The sequence below is a fragment of the Arachis stenosperma genome, chromosome 5 (genome assembly GCF_014773155.1).
Source record: "Arachis stenosperma cultivar V10309 chromosome 5, arast.V10309.gnm1.PFL2, whole genome shotgun sequence".
NCBI lineage: Eukaryota > Viridiplantae > Streptophyta > Magnoliopsida > Fabales > Fabaceae > Arachis > Arachis stenosperma.
This window is the reverse complement of record NC_080381.1, coordinates 22067106-22085699: the sequence shown is the minus strand read 5'-3', so window position 1 is coordinate 22085699 and position 18594 is coordinate 22067106. Positions and strand designations below refer to the sequence as shown.

The following is an 18594-nucleotide window of genomic DNA, read 5'->3' as shown; positions in this document are numbered from 1 at the left end:
CTAGGCTAGTTCGAATTACTGAGGACCAGACTTATATATATATGATGTAAACATAAATTGATCTCATTAGAGTGGGAAAATGGCTAATAAGGAGAGTTTTGTAGTCTTGGTTTACCACAGAGGATCGATTAAGAGGAAAACACGATCCGGTGAGAAGTTCACTAATAAGGATCCTCTCAGTATTTTCGTGAGGCCTACAACGAGCTATGATGACCTTGTTAGTTCTGTTCTACAGAAACTTGGTCTAGAAGGCGTGAAACGGGTTAAGAAGTTCTTCTATCGCATTCCAATATCGGTTCTCCAAGAAATCGTGAAATATGATTGTTTCACGATCGATAGTGATGAGGACTTACAGGTCCTGTTTCATTGTCGCCAGCAGTTTCCCGAAGTGAGGACACCAGAACTGTTGGCAAAGTTGGTTGACGTGGTATCCAGCTCAGGGGGTTCGAACTGGAATACCCCACTGTAGCCACGGTAGTCGGTTCTAGCTCGAGACCTGCGGGTGCGTCTTCCTCCGTCCCTGTGTATGAACCTCTGGTCCAGCCTGTCGCCTCCCCTTCGTTCGCTGTGGATCTCAATAGAAGTAGAGGCGGCGAGGTTGGAATAGGGGATTATGTGCCGACCCCTTTATAGTGTGCTGCAGTCTTGGAGATGCATTGTTGGATGATCCAGTGGACGACGATGTGGAGCTGGATATCAATGCTGATGACAGTGGCGATGAAATTGGACCGAGTGAGCCTGCTGCTGTGGGAGGTGGTTCTAGCTCTGGCACACAGTAGTACCCTTCATATTTTTCATCTTTGGGCTTGGATGCAATGAGGCAGGAGGGGGATCTTGGGGAGCCTGCTGGTTTTGGCGCTAGAGATACGGAAGGGTCTGTAGGTCTGACAGAGTTTCAGGTTGGTCAGCAATTTCAGGACAAGGATGAGGTCGTGTTAAGTTGAAGACTTACAGCATCCGACGCGGGATACAGTATAAGGTGGTAGAGTCTGACTATCACTGGTATGTTGAGAAGTGTTCTGAGTTTGGGAATGGGTGCACATGGTTGATTCGGCTTAGCCTCCGGCAGCGCAAGGGCATTTGGGAGGTCAAAAGGTACAACGGACCACATACGTGTCTAGCGACCTCCATCACCAGCGATCACAGAAGTTTGGATTATCATGTGATCTCGGCATTCATCATGCCAATGGTTCGGGTTGATGCATCCATATGCATCAAGGTGCTCTTAAATACCACAACCGCACACTTTGGATTTAGGCCCACGTACAGGAGGGTCTGGTTAGCGAAGCATAAACCGCCAACAAAAATGCATGCAAAACCTCTAAAATAAACCACTTGCAATACCACTAGCATAAATCACGAACATAAACCATCAACAAAATTGCATACAAAACCACCAACAAAAACCACTAACATAAACCGCCAACAAAACTGCATGTAAAACCGCTAAACTAAACCACTTGCAATACCACTAGCATAAACCACTAACATAACCCGCCTACAAAACCACTAACTCAAATAAACCACTAGCACAAAATTTTCTATCTACTAACCTCGTCATTGATGACCCCGACTATATGAGCAACTCCATCCAAACGATATAGCCTTTTCAGATCGTCCCCCATCGGCTGAGTATTCTGCTCGAGTCTTTCTCGGACCGAATCAGTGTCGTTTTCTCTGGGATTTGGTGGGGTATGAGAATGAAAAACTGATTCGAATGAGCTTGGTTCGAACTCCTTATATAGCCTAATCCCTTGTAATTCGATTCAACCCCTTTCGAATTACTACTTGTTGCAAAATGTGACTAATTCGAATCAATAAGGTTCGAACTCCTTGGGGAATTGCGCTCACTAGTAATTCGAAGCCACCTAATTCGAATTAAGCCTTTTGTAATTCGAATCTTGTTACTTCAAATTAGTATGTTGGTTTGGTTTGCTATAATTCGAAACGAGTAGCTTCGAATTATGTTGAAATGAGATTTGAATGAAGCTAATTCGAATTACATTAAAATGTGGTTTGGTTGATTGATGAAGCATTTTTGGGAATGGCTGATTTGTGTAAATAATTTCTCATCATGGCTTGTTTAAGTTTTTTTCCCTTTTTTTGTTATAACTTCCATTAGTGGTTATATGCATTAAATGTTTGTAATAACAAGTTTGATGTCTTAGACCATTTGTTCACATCTGTGGCTGCTCATTTGCAAGAAATAGATGAATTTGTTGTAAGTTTGTTTTGTTATAACAACTTTTATTTAGGTTTTGATATTTGATTATCATTTAAGTTTGACAATATTATGACTTTTATAACAAGCAAATTATCTTGACAACATGTTAGCAATTGCGGATCCTAGATATGCTCAAACTCCCTTAGGTCCAGCAATTGAATATGTGATAATAAAAAATTTTAGCAATAATAATAAAATTAATCAAACACTAAACTTGCTTGTGTTTTCTCTTTCACAATTTTGGTATGCTTCTTCTTATCTTATTCAATAATTTTGTCTACAGTAGATTAAAGCTTTTTCTTACGCCTCTGACCTTTTTATGATACTTGTTGGAGATTGTGGATTTTCAAACTATTTTTATTTTTATTTATCTCATTTGAATGTTGATTATCTACATTATCCGTTATAGAGGCCTTTGGTTCCAACAACATAACCCAAACCGAGTCAAGTACACGACGTACGGTCTCGGTGAGTTTCTCGAATGCAGCAACTACTTTAGCAATATTGTAAAATTTCTTGTATATCTCATTATATTGTTTCTTTACGGGCTCTAAACGACTTGGATCATGACTAGACTTTATACTATTGTGCTTGCGCTTTAAAGTTTTCTTCCACTGATCAAGTATGTACTTGTCTGGCAATTTCTTCACTCTTTCAAGACCAAGGACAGAAAGACTATAGCGACATAACATTCCCTTTGACTAAAAAAGATGACATTGGCAACAAGCATCTAGAGTTGAGAAATCAAATAGCACTTCATACATAGAATCAAATATCTTATCATCATGCTCAATCTCTTCTATAACCTTGTAAGTGACAATATATCCCTCCTCATGCTCTCTTGTTGTGATGCAATTAGCCTTTGTCCTAAGCTCTTTTTGAAACTCACTAAACATGCCATGAGTATATTCCTTTTTGAAATTGTTTCTCAATAGAGGAGGCAATAGCATAAGGGATAATGGTATTGAGGGTAACAGCATCCAATTCATATTCTTTTTGGGCTTTATTTGTAAGGCAATTGTCATATTGCATTACAAATTGTTGCAAATTGCTCTTTAAAGTTATGTAGCCTTTCATAGATGCATGTATGCCTTTGAATGCTACACATGCCTACCAAAAATTATTGTTGAAAAAAACAAGGACCCATTTGTCACGTTCTTCATAAAACTTAAAAACATAAAATGTGCAAAATCAAACTTGTAAGGCATATTGATTAAATAAATAATCAAATATCAGATATAAGATAATCAAACTCATAAAATACCCGCTAACCAATTATTATCATACAAATTCAATCAACTAAAAAAATCAATCCAAGAGCTCTCAAATGTCTCATTTGACCTAGACTTCCACATAATATGTTTCATCTCAGCACTAATCTCTTTAGATTGCTTGTATGCTCCTAATTTTTATAAAACTTTGTTCAAGATATGCCAAACACACTATCAATGTTGTGTCATCGGCAAGGATTTTTCAATTGCATTTTGTAACACCCTAATTATCCTAAGCCTTACCTCGCGTCGTAAAGCAAAGGTTAATCAAAGGTTACGACAATTCTAAAGCTTATACATATTGATATATAGAAAGAAATAATCATTCTAGAAGCCTGATGAATAATTAAGCTCAAAATAGAGTTTGAAAAGTGCGAAACATTCACACAAAGCTACACAAACTTAAGGCACAAGATTTAGATATAAGACAACAAAATATAAGTATATAAGATGATATAATAGTCATAAGGAACTAGCCTTAGCCTGCGGAGTATAGGCCAACTAGTGTTATACAAACATACAGAGTTTTACGAGTTAAAACAGCATATACAGAATATCTCTTTCAAAGTAAGCCTCTAAAGCAAATATAAATACAAAAGTGAGAGAACTTAAAACAAAATAGCCAAAAGACTCCAAAATATGATAAAGGTCCTCTGCTCTGTCACCATCAAGTAACTCACCGAGGTGGGTTGCGACATGCATCTGAAAAATAACAACAAAATATAGAATAAGAACCAGAGGTTCTCAGTATGGTAACAGTGCACAGTAATGTAAGATATAAGATTTCTGAACGCCAAAGAAAATCCTAAAGCTTCATATCCATCATGAGATTAAGACTTAAAACATAAGTAAATTTAAACCGCAACTTTAAATACCATAATATAATAGGGTAATCTAACTTAGGAAATTTTTAAACTAACATCCACAACGCTGTCTCATAGCCTTCGCCAGCCTAACCGCCATGCGATCCCATCACCACCGCCCACCGAGCCTCCTCAATCCTAGTAGAAAATACAAGTAATTTCATACAAGTAAAATACAAGTAATTATCAATTATATCAAGTAATTCAAAAAGCAATTAAGCATGTTATACAAATAGGCAAGCAATGCAAGTAAACAAAGCAAACAAATAGATAGAAGATGCACATGATGAATGCTTGACCTATTGGCTGTGATATCATATTATCGATTCAACTGCCAACCCACCACATCTCCATGGAGATGTCGCCCTTCGGTCTTAGAATGGGAACCCCTGAGATATCGTGCTCGAAACACAGTCCAGGATATAATGCCTGCACACTCTAGTGATTCCGAAGGGATGCGAGCGAGATACTCTTGCCACGAACCTCACATATCAACGTAAGCAGGATAAACCTACCGTCCTTACACCGCCGCTGCGACCTCGACAGGCGGGATTAACCTACCATCCCTGCCAAGCGCATAGCGTCTCAACAATCTCAGTATAAAATAATATAGCAGTGGTTTTCATAAATCATTTTTCAGTACAATCAGTAATCCATCATTCCACTCCGAGTCCTTAACTCGTCTCAACCATCATCAATTCATAATTTCCACAACTCATTACTTCAATCATCATTACAGTACTCTACCATCTCAATCAACAAATCCTTCCTCAGTACTCCAAAAACCTAAACCTCCGTCTTCTAAATTCATGTAAAATTCACCTATTTAAGTCACTAATCATCCTTTATTAGTTATTAGGCCTAACTACAAGATATTACTTTTAAACTGCAATTTAAGGAAGTTTGAAAAGTTGGAGAACCTTTGAAAATGGAGAAAAATCATGTTTCAGCAAAACAGGAGTTGTGCGTACGCACACCTCTGCTGTGTGTACCCACACAAGTAAAAACGGGTAGTCGCGTATTTAAAGGTTGAAACTCTGATAGTTCGCATACGCATGCAGTACCTCGCGTATGCGAGATGCCCAACCCGAAGGGTTTGGTCGCATCGCGTGCACCATGTCGCGTACACAACCCTCATCAGACATAGAAAATGTTTAAAGTTGCATAATTCAGTTTTTGACACCTAACTTTAAACAGTCATAACTTCCTCTACAAAAATTCATTTTGATCAAACTTTATATCAATGTAAAGATCTTTAAAAGAACTTTTATTCAAGACAAATTTCAATAAATTTTGAAAACTAAGGCTCAAGTTATGATCCGTCAAAGTTCACCAAAAACTGATTTTTACCAAAAGTTAACATGGTTCTCAAATTTCCAAAATTCACAACCAAAACCAAATATCCTACAACTAAAACAGTTTTAATAGACCTAAATAATGTCTATCTACCTTCCAATTTATTCCATAACCTGTTGACATACAATTTCACCAATTCATCCAAAAATTCTCACTTACCTTCCTCAAATTCTCAATGATTACACTCAAACATCATTCCTCTATTTCCAACATTTATCAATATCAATAATGCTCATAATTCATCATCAACACTCAAAATCATCATTTTCAACCTCCATTTCAATAATCAACAACAACATCTAAGTTCAACATCATAATTCATCAAAACCAACAATGGCATCATAGATGATCAAGTTCAACAATTTTCAACAATCAATTCAATCATATCCTAAGGTCCACTAGCCTAAGTGTCCAGAAATATTATATATTACATAGAGAAAATTGAAATCATACTTTGGCCGATTCTCAATATGTGCAAAATACCAAATATGTGGCCAACAAGCTTTTAACCACAACCAAGCCACCAACTCAAATCCAAATGCTCCCAATATCAGAATAATCAAGCTATACACAATTAATTCATAAAATCATTACTTAGAGTTCCATATATACATAAAACCACAAGTGATTTGGGATTTCTTACCTTGCCTAACAGTTTTGGGAGCAAAATCCAATAGCAATCAAGTGCTAGAGTGTACCTAAATATCCAAAACAAAAAAAAAATCCACTCAAAACACAAGCCTAAAAATTCGAATTTCTTAGGACAGTAAAATGGGCAGAGATTTACAAGAAGCTTACCATAATACTTAGCTAGAAGTGACGGACCCGGCAAGTGCTTCGCGTAGCCGCTGATGACACGCGAATCGGAGCACCGTAGCTCGAGTTATGGCCACCGAAAGTCGGTGGTGAATAGTAACACTCTCTTTCTCCTCTCTTCTCACTTGCAGCTGCTAGGTTTTGTGATTTTGGAGTTAAATGAGGCTGAATGGCCTCTTATGCATGTTTATATATGTTGGACTTGGACCCGGTCCAACCCATTAGCATTTTTGGCTCGTTTGGCCCAACTTTGGGTCAAACCTTTAAAATTAGTGCCATATTTTCAACTTGAATTATTTTCCTAAGTCTTTCTACAGTTTTTATCATTTTTGCATAGTACCAGACAGATTTAAGCCGGTACTGTCGGTTAATTTTTCAGTACGTGTTTTTATGAAATTTTTTGAAGAAAATTACATTTTCCAACTCAGAAAAATCTATTGAGTCCAAATATCATATTTATATTTTCTAATTAATATTCTAAAATTTTGAACCTATTCCGGGTAATTAAATTATTATTATTTTACGTTAATTAATCGGTTAATTAATTCGCAATTCTTACACATTTTGCATAGCTTTGCATTGATCTGTCAATATGCCAATAGGTGGCTTGTCACCCATACATTGCATCCAACAATCAAATGACTAAAGAAGGAGCTCTCTTTTTCACATGGAAAAAAAGCACAACCAAGTAGCACTGATTGACTATGGTGCTTAACACCAACAAATGTGGCAAAAGGCATATCATACTATAGAGTTGAGAACACAAATAATTTAAATGATGATGACAAACATTAAGTTATTAGGTTAAACACCCAATTGGGTTCTGATTGTTTAAATTAAGTTATGCAAGCTAAAATGATTGTAGCAGCCCAAACCAAAAGGAATAAAGAAACAGAAGCTGCTGAAGTGTGCCAAATCCACAAACAAAGCCCAAAAAAAAAGTAACAAAGAAATCACTCGGGATGAAAGGAAAGTAGCTAATCCAAGCCCAAGAAATTCATCCAAGTTGAAGCCATCCAAAGCCAACATTCACAAGGCTTTCTTCGGTCAGATTCATGAGAAAGAAAGAGAAAACTTCTTCCTGGTTCATTCACCAGAGAAGAAAGAAAGAGAAAAGTAGATCAAGAAAGCAAAGGTCTAATTACCCAAATCAAGTCAGATTAAGCTAAGCCAGAGGATAAAGGTGATTTATTACCATTTGCATGCAATTTATTTTCTTCACTCCTTCTTCAAATTTCTGCAATGCCAATTTGTGATATATGGAGAAAGTGATTTCTGATAATCACTGCTGTGAATCAAAGGTTGAAATTGTTTCTTGGAGACAAAGCACTATCTCAAGGGTTTGGATTTGGATTTACCATTGAACAATTTTTTTTGCTACTCTGAGGTCTTCGGTCAATCAAAAGGACCAGCTTTAAAATTCTTAATTTGAGGGTTAAATGAATAAAGTGAGATGACAAGCTAAGGGAGCTCTGAGTTCAAAGAGTTGACTTATGAAAAACCTAAAATGTGACTCTGCACAAGGTACAAAAGGAAAAAGGTTTTCAGTTTTCGGTAAAGGAGAGAGAACCAGAATCTGAGTTTTTTTTTAAAGCTTCTCTGTGAAGAGTTCAATGTTTTGGATAGTGTTTCTAAGCTAAAGAAACATTCTGCCAATATGAAGAGCTACATCAGAGATAGCTAAATCTGGTTCAACTCATAGCAACAAAGGCTGTTATATATCATTCTCCTTATTCATGTTTTACTGTCTTGTATTTCAGTTTCAATGTATATCTTTTTGTATTGTTTTTGAGAGGTAAAAGGCTGAGAGAGAGACATTGAGAAAAAGCCTAAGAGTGAAAAAGACTGACTGAAACACTTGAGAGAAAAGCCAAGAGTGATTTCAAATTTTCTTTGGTTGTAATTTTCTATCTTGTGTCTTGTACCTGTGAGGTGCCCCTTGCTAAGTTGGGTAAGCACTTAGTGTAAAGAATTAGGCATTAGCATAACCAAGTCAAGTTTAGGAAGAAACTTGTGTATCCAGATAGGATTGTGTGAATTCTAGGAAATTGGTGTATGTAATACTTTAACTATAGTTAAAATTCCACCACTGTTGTAGTGGAGACTGGATGTAGGTTGCATTGCACAAGACAACTGAACTAGAATACATGAATGTGTCAACTTCTTCTTCTCTCTTGCTGTTCTGTTTTCTGAAATTTATGAGAAAAAATGAAATTATCTCTTAAATTTTCTGCTGCACAGTTCAAACGAAAATCAAGTTTCAAGTTGGGTATTAAAGGCTTAATCTATTAAAATAAAAGAAGACCATAGATTCAACCCCTTCTCTAAGCCTTTTGTAACCTTCACATACCTATAATCAAAATTGAGAATCCAATTATAGTTTCCGAGTAATAATAAACTCAAAATTCATATCATACTATAATCAAAACATGCTACTAAAATCATGCACAGTATAATCAAACTGAGTAAAGCAGCAAATGTATTCTATTTTACCTAGCTCTATAAATCAAATATATGCAAAAACATGAGTACATATAATTAACTTGAAATATATACTTGTGGTGTTGTAACTATTTGTTTGGTACATCGTATCAAAACTCACAATGTCGCCAAAGTGCTCATAAGCAGCACAACTTCTAGCATCACCCCAAAAATCATGCTCTATGCAATATTGCTTATTCAATTTAACTTCATAAAAGAAGTTGTGGTTTTGCTGTTGCATCCTATGAAAGTATTGCATTAATGATTGCGCATCCCTCTCCTCTTGTATGATTCTGACACATTTTTCTATATGATTCCGAAGATTTTTTCGATAAAAGTCAATTTATCATGGCCACCAGTAGTAGTTGCTAAACTCTGATAGGTATTTTTCATTGTATCACTAACTTCATCGTTGATCTCAGCTATCCATTTGGCATGCAAGCCTAGATCCCTTTCTTTTTCAAAGTCTTTGCTATGCTAGGACTAATAACATAGTTATGTTGAATATTCACAGAGGTTAACATATATTCCAACTTCTTATCCCTCTTCACAATTATCCTAGCTTTACAATTTTGCTTGAAAGTTGGATTTGTCTTCTTTAATGGATCAATTTTTGATCTTCGATAGCTAGCTCTAGAATATACCAAGATTTGGTCTATTTTGACCTCACTTAGTAGTTCTTATATTCCATGAAAAGTCAACCTTCTTTGCATAATTGGTATAAAAAGCTTCGTAATCTTCCATAGAGAGAAATGACATTTCTATGCTTGGAACAACCTAAAACATGAAAAATCAAACACTTAGACTCTGTTTGGTGGAGAGACAGAGACAGAAAGACTGAGACTGAGAGACTGAGACTAAGAGACAGGGATTGAAACAAATCTCAGTATTCTGTTTGGTGCAAAATAGGAGACAGGAATTGAAACAAGAATGAAATTCTAATTTAATTTGCACAAAGGGTAAAATTAGAATTAATTAATTGAAATGAAAGTATTTTAGATATAAAATGTTATTAAAGTTTCAGTCTCCATCTCTAAAAATTTCAGTCTCCTGTGTCCCTACTTTTTGGAGGTACTGAAATACTGAAATTTTGGAGAAAGAGACAGAAATTTTAGTACCAATTTCTGAATTAACAAATACGATACTGAGTCTCAGTCTCTGTCTCAGTACGTGAAAACAAACGCTACCTTAAAAACAAGTTAAAAGGTCTTTGATTACTGACAGCAATTTTAGGATGAAAAATAAAAAACCTCATAATTAACAAACTAGAAAAGTAATAAATCAAAAACACTTAAAATCAAATTAGGAATTAAAAATTAATAACATATGAACTAAATATAACAGAAACCTCATCATTTGAGTTTGTGGATTTCATTAAATTCTGACTTTATTTCAATAAGCAGCAACTCTCCTAATCTGGCCAATAAAAATAGAATCAAAACCCTAAGAAAAGAAAAATAAAAATAAATTAACGTAATACATTTAAAATAACTCACTAAAAAGAGAAAAGTAAATAGTGCTGAGAAAAGCAGAGTGAAGCGATGCATGGAGAACAAAAGAAAGTGAGGAGCAATGCTGCGATCGAAGAACAGAGTGAAGTGAAGTGCTGCGCAGAGAAGAGAAGAAACTGAAGAGTGAGGTGCAGTGGTGCAATCAAAGAAGAGGAGAGTGAATCGTTGCACTGAGAAGAGAAGAAATCGTGCGATCAAGGAAGAGGAGAGTAGTGGCACGATGAAAAAACTAAGTGGCTTCTGTTTCCAAGACGCGTCGCGTTATTTACCGTATCCGTATGCACTATTTTACCGTATTTCTACACGGTGGTTGGAATTCGTGACTGAAATTAATATACAAATAGGATTTTTGTTCTTTCTCATAGGTTTTGGATTTTTCTTTTTTTTTTATATTTTAAATGTTTCTTTTTCTTATGTTTTGGATGTTTCTTTTTTTTAGGTTTTGGATTATTTTTTTAATAGTTTTAAATATTTTTTCTTAATTTTTAAATGTTTTTTTCAATAATTTTGAATGTCTTGTTTTGTTAGGTTTTGAATTTTTTTATAAATGATTTTGGATATCTTATTTTTATTAGGCTTTGGACGTTTTTTTTTTTTATTACATTTCAGATGTTTTATTTTACTAAATTTTGGATACTCTTTTTTTTGGATGATTTTTATTCTTTGTTTTGGATGTTTTTTTTCTCTAGCCTTCGAATGTGTCTTCTTTTTATATATTTTATATATTTTTTAATAATTTTAAGTATTTCTTACCTTAATTTTTTGTTATTATTTTTAATATTTTTGGATGTCTTAGATTTTAAATTTTTTTAAAATGATTTTATTAAATTTTTTATATTTTTTTTATTACGTTTCAGATTTTTTATTAGGTTTTAAATATTTATTAATAATTTTTAATATTTATTTTTATTTAATTCTAGATTTTTTTAGATTTTGGATAGGTTTTATTTTATTTTATTTAACTGTTAGGATTTTTTTTCATTAATAGACATATTTTTTCACTAATTAACTGCAGTTGATTACGCTCCTAATTAGTTATCTAGCCAAATCATTTGTAAGATCGAGAGGCAATAACGTCTTTTTGTGTCGTTAAGCGGTGTTTGGCGTAAGGAAAAAAGAAAAAATGCAAAAAAGCCATGGGTAAAAAAGCGAAGAGATACAGAGAGAGAGACTAGAGAGAGTGGAGCGAAGAGACCAGAGAGTATAGATAGAGAGGGTTGAAGAAGAATCTCAAAAGTAGAGGAACTGGAAGGGAGCGAGATTGCTTTTGTTTAGCGCGCGCTTACACAAACAAAGGCTAAGCTAGCTGCTGCCGAGTCTCTTCTCTTGTGTGACGACTGACTATATTAAAATCAGACGACGTCGGTTGTGTGGGCCCCACTTTCCGGCAGGGGCCATGGCTGAGCTGCAGAAGCAACAGCCTTCCTCAAAGGAAGCTCACAGCACGAAGGCTCTCGTCGGCGCACTCAACATCCTCTCCCGCAACCTCCCTCTCCCTCCCGATCTCTTCAACACCGTTTCTTCCATCTCTCTCGACTCCTCCGTATTCTCTCTCCCTCCCTCTATCTTGTTCTTCTTTCTATATTTATAGCTTCGAACTTCTCTGACAAGTGTTTGTTTGTTTGTTTCGGCTGCTCTGCTCGTTTCGCAGGCTGAAGATGGTTTGCTGGCGGATCTCGATGATGCGCTTTCGAAGCAGCGATCCAACTGTGCTTCGGGTTTCAAATTGTGCAGAGCTAGAGAAAGCCGTTATCAAAGCCTCACTCAGCATCGCTTAACTCAGCTTGAAGGTTAACAATTTTACTCCAACCCTCTCCTATTACGTTAGGATAAGAGTGTTCATCATTTTAATAAAGAATTATTTTATTATCTCACTGTCTTGGACCAGGATTGCCTTCAAGCAGGGGAGGAGACGACCTACAGACAAGATCCCTACTTGAATATTACGGATTGAAGGTAAACTGATTCTTGAATCTTACCTCAATTCTTAACATACTGTAGTCAAATGCTTTGGTAATAAATTGATCCCTACCTGTTTGTATTGTGCAATTTGGTTGTCTTATCTCATGGGATGTAAATTGGCTTTGCAAATAGGCCTTATTCTTTTGTTTAAACTTGACAAAAACTAGTTTCTTTGTACGAGATATGAGCTATGAGAAAGAAAACTTCTCTCTAACTGTGCAGCCCTTAAAGTCTGACTTAGTTTGACCTGTTTAAGTTAACAAGGCAAACATTCTACTGATGCAGCATCTGTGTGTACCTTACTCGTTACTATATTGGAAGACAGCATAGTTCAGGACTATTTTATGCTGAAGAAAGTATGTTGTAATTTCTTGGAATAACAAGAATTGTGTCCTTGTTGACAAGGACTTTTTTGTGGCAGCTAGCAGAGTTGCAGAGGATGGTTCGATGTGATGTCAGCTCTGAATACTGGCTCAATGTTATGTGTGCATATCCTGAGAGGCAGTTGTTTGATTGGGGCATGATGCGGTTGCATCGTCCAATGTATGGTGTTGGAGATCCATTTGCCATGGATGCTGATGATAAATTAAGAAAGAAACGTGATGCTGAGGTGATTTTATTTGTGAACTACCCCCTCTTCCCCTGGGCCCTGTCCCTCGGTTTTGGTATACATCTGTTGATGATGTGGTTTAACTGATATAATTAGTGTATGCACGTGAAGTCAGTAATTATACTGCTTTTCTTAAATGCAGAGACTATCAAGATTAGAAGAGCAGGCCAAAAATCATTTAGAGACCAGAAAAAGAAGATTTTTCACAGAAATACTGAATACTGTACGTGAGTTCCAATTGCAAATTCAAGCTTCTTTAAAGCGGAGAAAACAGAGGAATGATGGTGTCCAGGTACAACAATTTCTTCCCTACTTTCAACTTGTGACAAAAAAATGTATGTTTATAAGGGAAGCTGAAATATACATTTGGGGAATAAATTTTGGCCTGAAATATACATATTTATGAATAATATGCATGTGCCTTGGATAATACAGGATGTACAATAGCACTAATTTATTAATTATCAACATATGTTGCCTATTGAATTTGATTGCGACTTTTTTGTTCTTCTTTCTTTGTGGTTGGGAAAATCACTTATCGTTGGTTGGAATTGAATCATGAGTTGTCATCGATGATATTGCAGGCATGGCATGGAAGGCAAAGGCAACGTGCAACACGGGCGGAGAAATTGAGATTCCAAGCCTTAAAAGCTGATGATCAAGAAGCTTACATGAGAATGGTGAAAGAGAGTAAAAATGAAAGATTGACTGTGCTTCTTGAAGAAACAAATAAACTACTTGTAAATTTGGGGGCAGCTGTTCAACGTCAAAAGGACTCAAAACAATCAGATGGTATTGAACCCTTGGAAGATTCAGAAGCTGACTTCCCAGAGTCAGATGCTTCAAAAAATGGAATTTCTAAGGAATCACCACTTGAGGAAGATGCAGATTTGATAGATTCTGATCAAAATGGTGAGTCTAGTGATTTACTTGAAGGGCAGCGGCAATACAATTCGGCCATACATTCAATTCAAGAAAAGGTAGGTTCTACCTGTGGACTGGTTTATTGTAAGTATGCCATACGTTCAATTGAAGAAAATTTCTAGTACACTGGAATTCTAACAAACTTGATTGTTTAAGGTGACGGAGCAACCATCTATACTTCAAGGTGGAGAGTTAAGGCCATACCAGCTAGAAGGGCTCCAGTGGATGCTTTCTTTGTTTAATAACAACTTAAATGGAATTTTGGCTGATGAAATGGGGCTTGGGAAAACAATACAAACCATTTCATTGGTAGCATATCTTATGGAGCACAAGGGTGTGACTGGTCCTCACTTGATTGTGGCCCCAAAGGCTGTTCTGCCTAATTGGATGAGTGAATTCTCAACATGGGCTCCTAGGTACGTCCAGTGTAGAACTGGAACTAACAAAGTTATTTTGTAGCTTGTGCTCCTATTGGGGGCTAGATATCCAATTCAGGATTCTCTTTCCTCATGTTAACTTCCAAATTTTTCTGCATTTTCTTCCTTATTCAGCGTTATAACTATTCTTTATGATGGACGAATGGATGAGAGGAAAGCAATGAAGGAAGAATTGTCTGGAGATGGGAAATTTAATGTTCTGCTAACACATTATGATCTTATAATGAGAGATAAAGCCTTTCTTAAGAAAATCCACTGGAACTACTTGATTGTGGATGAAGGGCATCGGTTGAAGAATCATGAGTGTGCTCTTGCAAGAACCCTAGACTCTGGGTATGACTCCACATAAGGAATATTAGCATTATGGAGATGTTCAATATTGTCACTTCTTTCAATTCTTGGTTATGCATAACTTCTCTAATGTAATATTTACGTTGGTGCAGCTACCACATCCAACGTAGACTTTTGTTGACTGGTACCCCAATTCAAAACAGTTTGCAGGAATTATGGTCCCTGCTAAATTTTCTCCTTCCAAGCATTTTCAATTCAGTTCAGAATTTCGAGGACTGGTTTAATGCTCCCTTTGCAGACCGAGTTGATGTGTCTCTAACAGATGAAGAACAGTTATTGATCATTAGGCGTCTACATCAAGTGGGATTCTCTATGCTAGTTGCCTATTCTTTTTCTCTTCTTGCTGTTCAAGTTCTTCTAATCCATGGTCTTGATTCTTTTAGGTAATAAGGCCCTTTATATTAAGAAGGAAAAAGGATGAGGTGGAAAAATATCTTCCTGGAAAATCTCAGGTCATACTCAAATGTGACATGTCAGCTTGGCAGAAAGTATATTATCAACAAGTAACAGATGTAGGAAGAGTTGGCTTAGACAATGGTTAGCATCCCAATTGTTTTCCAATTTTTCTCTTGCCAACTTCGGCTCTAGACCTCATAATACAGTTGTTTTACTCAGATACTTTTGATTTGAATATTTGTCTACTTCTGTTTTAGGTATTCATTTATTCCCAGTGCACCCTGTTTGTTATTGCCTGTCAAAATCGAAACCTTTAAGAATTTGTTGTTTTGTTGGCTTTTAAGTATCAGTACTCCCTCTCTTTTGGAAGTAAGCCAAAGTCCTTTTTACTATTCAATGTATTGCAGTTGCTACCTTTTGGAGAATTAGTGTAAATAAAATTCCAATGTTAGTTCAATATTATCTCCTTTATGCATTACAAACCTTTTACTAAGTAAACAAAAATTTGTAGGTTCTGGAAAATCAAGAAGTCTACAGAACTTGACGATGCAACTCAGAAAATGCTGTAACCATCCCTACCTCTTTGTGGGAGACTACCATATGTACAACCGGAAGGAGGAAATTGTCAGAGCATCAGGGAAGTTTGAACTTCTTGATCGTTTGCTCCCAAAACTTCGCAGAGCTGGTCACAGAGTCTTATTGTTTTCACAGATGACTCGTCTCATGGACATTCTTGAAATTTATCTGCGACTTCATGATTTTAAGTTTCTTAGACTTGATGGCTCAACAAAAACTGAGGAAAGAGGTTCTCTATTACGGAAATTCAACGCTCCTGACTCTCCATACTTTATGTTTCTCTTGAGCACCCGTGCTGGAGGTCTTGGTTTGAACCTACAATCAGCAGATACTGTTATAATATTTGATAGTGATTGGAACCCTCAAATGGATCAACAAGCTGAGGACCGAGCCCATCGCATTGGACAAAAAAAGGAAGTCAGAGTATTTGTGTTAGTTAGTGTGGGATCAATTGAAGAGGTGATTTTAGAGCGTGCAAAACAAAAGATGGGCATTGATGCCAAAGTTATCCAAGCAGGACTTTTCAATACAACTTCAACAGGTTTGTTTAGGATCATAGTTCTTTCATATTCTATGAACACACATTTGTGTAACACACATTTGTGTTCAGTTTGGAACAAACCTGTGCTACTGTTTCAGTTTGTAAAAGGTCTTGCTATACATTAACTGCTTGAATGTGGAATATTTATTTGTGCAGCTCAGGACAGAAGAGAAATGTTAGAGGAGATTATGCGAAGAGGTACAAGCTCACTTGGGACCGATGTACCTAGTGAGAGAGAAATTAACCGCCTTGCAGCCCGATCCGATGAGGAATTTTGGCTGTTTCAGAAAATGGATGAAGAGAGGAGACAAAGGGAGAATTATAGATCTCGTCTCATGGAAGAGCATGAAGTTCCAGATTGGGTATACTCTGCTCTAAATAAGGATGATCAGGCCAAATCTTTTGATGTTGGTAGTGTTACCGGAAAGCGGAAAAGAAAAGAAGTCGTGTATGCAGACACATTAAGTGATCTGCAGTGGATGAGGGCTATGGAGAATGGACAAGATGTATCTAAGCTTTCAGCTAAAGGGAAGAAAAGAGGCATCCTCCTTTCTGACAACCATGCACAAGCCAGCAGTAAAACAGTGGCCGATGAAAGGTTGTTAAAGCAAAGGAGTGGAAGTGTCCTCAAGATGAAGATTGAAAGATCAAGTGCAGATAATTTCATTGTGACTCCTGCTTCTAAGCGGCTGAAAACTGAAGAACCAAGTTCTGAGAAACATGGAAGTGAGAGTGGTGTGGACGAGAATACGTTTTCCTGGAATATTCACAGGAAGAAGAGAACAAGCTATCCCGGCCAGGGTTCATCATCTGATACCAGAGACCAGAATGCCAATGACAGAGCAAATAGGAACTGATTGGAGCGTCGATTTAGTTACTGATGCCACAGTTTTGCAGATTGCGATTCTGCTTTTTGTGTTGGTGGGATTTTTTCATAGATAGTTTGTGCAACATAAGTAAAAGAAGTCCTTTTCGTGGCATTTGTATCGGCATTAGTTATGTAAAGTCAATGAAATGGTGAAATGAAATCATATTTATATTTTCGCTGGTAAATACATCTCAAGAAAGTTAATATCAAGGATGCTATCAAGATACGTAAAACAAAAATTAGGGATATATTTGTTATTTTATAAAAAAAATTTAAACATGATTTGGTTTAGATTGTTTAAATTTATGGGATCAAATTGGGTCTAATAATTATAGTGTGGATAATTGGGTTTATTATTATTGTTATAATAAATTGATTTTATTCTGGTCTATTAAAAAATAAATTATTAACCGATTTAATAAAAATACCTAATAATAATATCATGATACATATAAACATTTTTTAAAAAAATATTTTTAATGTTTTTATTGAGGTGATCCCTAATATAAAAACTAAACAAATGACTCCCACAAAAAAGTTATTGGAAAAAATAAATAAAACTAGTGTGACTTGGTAAATTGAGTTTTGTTATGTATCATGTTTATGTAAACTAAAAATGATACACCTTATAGGATGTCAATGTCCTAGAAAATAGGTTGAATCTAAGACTGTTTTCAATGTTTTTTAACTTAATAACCATTTGAAACTTAGTTGTTGTAGGGATTTTTTATTTTTATAAATTAAATAAATATAATAATTATCAAAATAAATAATTTAAAAGATATTTATCGAAATAAATATCTCTTTTATCTCGTTTATACCGAGATAAGAGAGAAATATTTATTTCGGTAAATATTTTTAAAATTATTTATTTTTATTTAATTTATAAAAATAAAAAATTTGTTGTTGTAGTGTTTGTTAAAACTTTTATTTTAAACATTTTAAACTTTTATTTAGTACAATGTGACTCATCTAATGTCCATTATAAATGTAGTAAAATTTTTACTATAATTTTAGAGAAATTACATTCATCAAATTTTAAGATTCTTTCTAATCCTATCAAGAAACACATAAGCTCCAATCAAATTTGTTATGGCTAAGCTCTCTAATCTAAACTTTAACACTAAGTGTTCTCCCAATTTAACAAGAAGAACTTCTTAGACTCATAACATAAAACAAAAAATACTTCAAAAGAATGTGATATATTTATTTTTTTTTTAAATTTGTCTCTTTACTTTTTCTCTCAATAACTTGTAAATATCTCACTTGTATGCTTTTTTTTTATTGAAAACAAAAAAGATAAACTAAAAAATAACATATTCAATAAGGCAATTTACCTATATAAAATAAATGTGAGAAACCTTTACCTGATTACAACAATTGAAAATTGGTTACGTGTATGTCTTG

At 35.5% G+C, this 18594-nt stretch overlaps 1 protein-coding gene across 2 annotated transcripts; it reads left to right on the top strand.

Moving 5' to 3' along the window:
* Window positions 1–11661: 11661 nt before the first annotated feature.
* Window positions 11662–17372, top strand: LOC130980263 (probable ATP-dependent DNA helicase CHR12). Of its 2 annotated transcripts, XM_057903943.1 has the most exons (12): window positions 11662–12065; window positions 12174–12312; window positions 12411–12478; window positions 12906–13094; window positions 13237–13386; window positions 13679–14074; window positions 14175–14434; window positions 14570–14788; window positions 14899–15106; window positions 15190–15343; window positions 15714–16319; window positions 16476–17372. In XM_057903943.1, the coding sequence occupies exons 1-12, from the start codon at window positions 11919–11921 to the stop codon at window positions 17174–17176; spliced, it is 3237 nt and encodes a 1078-aa protein (XP_057759926.1). In that variant the 5' UTR covers window positions 11662–11918; the 3' UTR covers window positions 17177–17372. The 2 variants fall into 2 exon arrangements, with proteins under 2 accessions (XP_057759926.1, XP_057759927.1); XM_057903944.1 differs by lacking the exons at window positions 11662–12065; window positions 12174–12312 and having other exon boundaries at window positions 12424–12478; window positions 12890–13094.
* The last annotated feature ends 1222 nt before the right edge of the window (window positions 17373–18594 follow it).